Below are 6,458 nucleotides of genomic sequence, written 5' to 3'. Positions count from 1 at the left end.
CTACCAGGAGTGACTAGAAATAACAGTCACAAGCTGGCAGAGGGTAAATTCAGATTAGACATCAGGAGGCACTACTTCACTGTCAGGGTGGCTGGGATCTGGAACCAACTTCCAAGCGAAGTGGTGCTGGCTCCTACCCTGGGGGTCTTTAAGGCAAGGCTAGATAATCACCTTGCTGGGGTCGTTTGACCCTAGTAGTCTTTCCTGCCATGGAAGGGGGTCAGACTTGATCTGCTCAGGTCTCTTCTGACCCTACTAACTATGAAACTATGTACAAAAACTATTTCAGGATCCTAACAATAGGCTATAAAACATTCACACTTCACTTTAACAGGCAACTATTTCAAAAAATGAACCTTGCGATTCTGACAGCTGTCATAATGGTGCTTCAAGTTTACTCTGGCTTCAGGTGCTAATTCTTTGAAGGAACTGGACCAGTGTTTAGTGCAATGGCTCCAAGTACAGACAGTCAAGAAGCTCAACATTGAATTGATTCAGTCTTCACAGGTTAGTCTAAACTACATAGATTGAACCAAAAAGCAAGCAAACAGACATTCACTGAAATGCAGCCACATGCTTGCAGTGCCTTAGGCCAGAAGCTGGGGGGCATTAGAGCATGCCTCCTTACTCAGCTACAGCAAAGTACCTGGGAGAGAGCTAGCCTGCCCACCCCAGGAAGGGGGCTTTCCTGGGTGAGGTGCAAAGCATCCTGGGATGTTGGGGAACTATAGGTTAACTTGCACCTGGAGGGGATCTGGGACAAAGCTGAATAAACCAGTTTAACCTAAATCAGTTAAGTCTGATACTACATCCATCCAGGTTTATCTTAAACCGGCTTCAGTCATTTTGAAAGCGGTTTATGTCCACTGAACTTATGTTGCGTTACAGATTTGAACCAGTTTCCAATCACTTATACCAATTTATGTTTAATTTCTGTCCCTAGCATTAGAGCCTCACTTTGATCATGGGAGCTCTGAAGTACTTCTGAATTTTTAAATCTCTGCTGACAAGTCTGCACAGATGCAGTTTCACTATTTTACATTACAGATAATGGAAGACAAGATAGGCATAGAAGAGCCACATCATCTTTTGGAAACATTTCTCTGGAGTCACCTGCTACATCAGGATCTAAGAGGAACATGTGTGTACTTCCAGCTGGCCTGGCAGCAGGATCAAAGCAGCATAAAAAAAGTATACTTCAGTGGCTCTAGAATGAACATGACCTTTTCAATGACAAGCTCCATTTGCCCTGCTTGTCCCACAGGACCCATTATCTTTTCTGGGAAAGAAATCTGTGCTTGAATGGGAGGCACGAAGATCAAATCACAGATCTGTAGAAAATATGCCTAGGCAACACCCAAGCATTCCTACTTTCCTGCTAGCTTAGGTTGCTCTGGCAGCAGAAATTTCATGTTTGAAAAATCTAAAGGGGTTTGACCATGTTCTTCCTCCTTCATCCATACTACTAACAATTCCAGTACCGTAGCAACACTAAGGTTACAGGGCTTCCTTATAATCCTTTAGAAGATTAGGGCCTCAGTCAGGGAAAGGAAACATGGCCTTACAAGCATTCAGCATAGCGCCGTATTATTCTCCAGTTTAAATTTTGCTGAAAGTTAAACTACTGGGGTGATGGCAAGGTAAACAATGCAAAACCAGTTTCTAGGTTTGCCAAGGTACAGAAACTATCAATGAATGATTTAAATAAAACGCTGACTCAGTTTAGCAACAACAATATGTTCCTGCCATAAAATCTATTGCTTATATGTAAATAAGTTTTCATAATACAGCAAGCTTACCAATCTCGAACCATTAATGGAAACAATAAAATCAAAGAATGGCTCCAGTCCAGCTCTATGCCCTGGTGAGTTTTCTTGTACCTATCGAGAGAGATTATAATACATGAAATTAGCAGAAATGTCACAATTCTGTAGGTATCCTAGTTTGTATTTTACAACTATTAATCTCTTCTATTGCAAACCATATAGTTTTAGACACAAACAATACACAGAATCATAGAAGATTAACCTCAGGAGGTCATCTAGTCCGACCTCCTGCTTAAAGCAGGACCATCCCTAACCATATCATTCCAGCCAGGGCTTTGTTGAGCTGTGCCTTAAAAACCTCCAAGGATACAGATTCTACCACCTCGCTAGGTAACCTGTTCCAGTACTTCATCACCCTTGTAGCAAGAAATGTTATTTTTCTAATATCCAACCTAAACCTCCCTTGCTGCAGCTTGAGACCATTGCTCCTTGTTCTGTCATCTGTCACCACTGAGAACAGTCCAGCTCCATTCTCTTTGTTACCACCCTTCAGGTAGTTAAAGGCTCCTACCAAATCCCCCCTCGCCCCCTGGTCTTCTCGGCTAGGGACAGATATTACACATAAACCGGTTTGTGATTAGAAACTGGTTTAAATCTGTAACAGAACAGATATTCAGTGCACATAAACCAGTTTGAAAATGGCTGAAACCAGTTTGAGATACTACATTCAACCAGGTTTATCAGACTTAACTGATTTGGCTCAAACCAGTTTATGCAAGGTCTGTCCCAAACCCCTTGCTGATTTAAGATAAACCAGACACCCCCCAGCATCCCAGCATGCTCTCTGGACTGGGCAGGGTGCAGGGCTGGCCCCTCCCCTCTGCTCGGCACAGGCTTGCAGGAACAGAGCATCTGCCTGGCTTCTCCTTGCTAAGCAGGGATTATTCCCCCTTCTCCTCTGCCTTATGCAGACACCTCGGCATTAGCTAGCAGACCACACACTGGCTACAGTCCCTGCTGTGGGAGAGGACAGAGAAAGACAGGCTTTTTGGAGCTAATCAACAGGTAGCTTAATGCCCTTCCTTGGAAGAGCTCTGTAAAGAGAACTCCATTAGTTAATGGAGAGAGGCTTTGTTTTATCAATGAGCTGATAAACACCCAGTTAGGGGTGATAAACATTCCCTGCTGGGCAGCTGGAGGGGCAGGGAAGAAATAATCAGTGCATCCTGCCAAGGGCTTGACCACCCCCCCCTCAGCTCTGCCCTGTGGAAGCAAATGAAGGGCTGCTCTAGCACCTCCCAGCTTCTAGCCTGAGCCACTGCAGGCATGTGCCCACAGTCTGGGATGTCTGTCTGGATTAAAAACTGATTTAGCCTAGCCAGGTTAGAATAACCTGCAAAGATTGAATCAACTCAGGCTTTCTGAATGTCTGTCCCTCCAGACTAAATAAGCCCAGTTCCCTCAGCCTCTCCTCATAAGTCATGTGTCCCAGCCCCCTAACCATTTTTGCTGCCCTCTGCTGGACTCTCTCCAACTTGTCTACAACCTTACTATAGTGGGGGGCCTAAAACTGGACACACTACTCCAGATGTGGCCTTACCAGTGCAGAACAGAGGGGAATAATCACGTCCCTCAATCTGCTGGCAATGAAGATGCATAGACGGATTTTTACAAATTTCTTATAAACACAAACAAATGAACTGATGTAGAAAAGCTTGCTGGTAAAAAAATCTATTTTAACAAAATGCATCACTAATTTATTGATAAACTAAACAATATTAGCTGCTATTTCTAACAGAAACTGAGTTTAATACATCCTTTGTTGCAGAAGATAAAATTGTAGATATCTAGCTCTAGTTAATTGGTAGAACTGAATGTAAAGAATAATTCCATCCTGCTTTTTACCAGTCTTCCCAGAAACATTAATGGCATTGGACTATGCTTCTTCTACCTTCTACTGACTCAAAGTCGAAACTACATCCTAAAATACTGGTGTAAACACTATCCCCATGCAACCAAATTTCATAGACATTAGGGCCAGAAGGGACTAAATTTGCTACACCTGCCAATTTTGAGAAAGATTAAGCATCTGAACAAACTCTGGTTAGTTAAGACATCAATATAAGGTCTTAGGAGTGAAATGGTCTTAGCTCAAGTAATCTGCCCACTTCCTAGAAGGCAGAACCTAGATATTTTATAGATAGTACCCAGAAGCTTAAAGTCTGCTTTTTTATGCTAGATAGAAGAAACTCCAATCAGAGACAAATATCTCTGTATTTACATTATCATAGGTATAGCCATTCTAGACAATAACAACTCCAGTAAATGTGTCAAGTTTTTCCTCCAGCTGTTACAATAAATAATGTCTGTCTTCCTTTGTAACATGATTCATTTTACCCAGTGGCTTTATTCCTTACACTCCATATTCATCTTGCAAAGGACTTGGAACAGTTCAATATTTTTCAGAGGAGGATTTCTTACTATGCATTTTTGCATCCTGACAGAATAGCTGCATTTGAGCACTGCATAACTGCTTTACCTGGCAGAATCTAGTTTACCTAATATGGACTGCCTGAAGGAAAATGTAAAATGTTCTACTATGGAAAAAATCTAAGGCTCAATTATCTGTATCACTATCCTCTTATCCAAATATTCCCAGCCAGACACGCACACAAAACCAGAACTTGAAAAAAATCCATTTGTAAGTGGTGATTGGGCAGATTTTCCTGGGCAAGTGATGGAGGGCCAAAATATTAGTTTACGTATCACTTTTTAGTGAAAGCCTACATATTCAGAACTTATGGTTCCAGACTGACTCTATTACGGTCTACAAAAATGATTCTCCCCCAGGGAGATAAGCAGAGAGGCACACAGGCTTGTCCTTGCCTGGTGGATCCTCTACTTCACTGGCCTGCCTCTCTGTAAAGACGTAAACACTGCAATATATAAATTAGTTTTTGAAATTGGGTACCTCAATTCACAAAAGTTATGAAGAGGTGACTCAAGCCCAAAAAGTTTGAGGATCACTGGTTTAGAAGGTTAACTTTTTACTGTGATTGCTTCACAGCTTTGTTAAACAGCATCAGTATTAAATGAATGAAACTGAGCCAATTTTAGTGCAGCAATTCAGAGCCGTCTGAATTTTTTGTCTAAAACTGGAGTCTGAGAAGGCTGTCCACATATCTATACAACAGGGAATACTATAGCATCCTCTCCAAACTTTCATTTCTAGGTAAAAAGACTGGTTCCTACAGGTACTGTACTGAACAGTCACAGGGTTTTCAATAATTAGCTTATCCAAAGTATAATTTGCATTTGTATTTGAAAGCCAATTCTTAAAAGGTAAGCCTGCCTCCCTAGAAATGTGCTGGGTAGTTCCTCATTTAATGACTGGTGCAAAAATATCTTAACAGACTCTGTGATGGTCTAGAAAACCCTGGACGCATCTGCACGTTCATTAATGCACCATAATTACAACACATTAAGTTAGTACCTTACATTCAGTTAGTACATGTTAGTAATAACAGGTGCTAACTGAATGTGCCATAATCTGTGTTACTGCATATTAGTGCAGATAAAGAGTTTTTAAGTGACTCAGTCTACTGCATGTTGGCATGGCTTTTGCCAGCTGTGCTACCGAGCAGTAGAATTAATCTACTGTGCATTAAGCCTTTTGTGTACAATGAGCCCCCAGAGTTATAGAAAGTGAAGTTTCTTTGAAATTTAATTCTTCGGGGAATTCAGAAAAGAAGAATAAGAAGCAGAGGATGCATCTACACAAGATGCTACAGTGCTGTAGTGACGCGCTATGGTGCTGTAGTGTCCATTGGCAAAAACCGTGACTCCACTGCTACACCACTGTAGCATTGCACTCCCTCATTATAGCGCATTGCTACAGTGACGTAGCGGCCAAAAATAACCATGCATGGCTGGTACGGCGCAGTACAGGCTGTTAGTACTTCCAAAAGGTACTAAATGACAGCACAGTAACAAAGGTGCCATATGGCCACATATAGACGTGCCCAGAGTGAATGAAAAAATACAGCACCCTGAAGTTAGTGTCCAACAGAGAAATACCATTATGTTCAATTAGACTTTACCATATTCGTTCAGAACTGGTTATTTTCAGACTGCCAGTAAATATTTTTGTGCATGTCTACACTGCAGGATTACTCTGGGAATTTACATAGGTTTAATTTAAAGTCCCTACTGTTCTCTCCATGGTTTTATGTACACGACCCTGGACTGCTCATCTTCCTGGAGGTATGACTTAGCATGCTCAACACACAGCCAGCTGATGAGGCAGCAATCAAGCACATGGGAGCACAGTGAAAACTTAAAACGTGCCTACTGCAATGCAAAGAATGGTTACCACAAGGCCAGCAATTATCTGCCACTAATACCACTTTTTCATCATTTCATAGTTGGTAGGGTCGGAAGGGACCTGAGCAGATCATCAAGTCCCACCCCTGCCATGGCAGGAAAGCATACTGGGGTCAAACGACCCTGGCCAGCTGCTCATCCAGCCTCCTTTTAAAGACTCCCAGGGTAGGAGCCAGCACCATTTCTCTTGGAAGTTGGTTCCAGATCCTAGCCACCCTGACAGTGAAGTAGCGCCTCCTGATGTCTAGCCTGAATCTACCCTATGCCAGCTTGTGACTGTTATTCCTTATCAGTCCTGGTAGTGGTCAG

The 6,458-nt window shown here is 42.3% G+C and overlaps 1 protein-coding gene across 2 annotated transcripts in view; it reads right to left on the bottom strand.

Moving 5' to 3' along the window:
• Window positions 1-6,458, bottom strand: part of GORASP2 (golgi reassembly stacking protein 2) — a 43,045-nt gene that overhangs the window by 22,071 nt on the left and 14,516 nt on the right. For both annotated transcript variants that reach the window (XM_019522787.1, XM_019522786.1), the window contains exon 3: window positions 1,800-1,880. In XM_019522787.1, the coding sequence (XP_019378332.1) occupies window positions 1,800-1,880 (81 nt within the window). The remainder of the gene's footprint in view (window positions 1-1,799; window positions 1,881-6,458) is intronic.

Source organism: Gavialis gangeticus, unplaced genomic scaffold, assembly GCF_001723915.1.
Source record: "Gavialis gangeticus isolate Ggan-Ray unplaced genomic scaffold, GavGan_comp1, whole genome shotgun sequence".
Classification (NCBI taxonomy): domain Eukaryota; kingdom Metazoa; phylum Chordata; order Crocodylia; family Gavialidae; genus Gavialis; species Gavialis gangeticus.
Note: the sequence above shows the minus strand (reverse complement) of the source record. Positions and strands in the feature narration are given on the sequence as shown.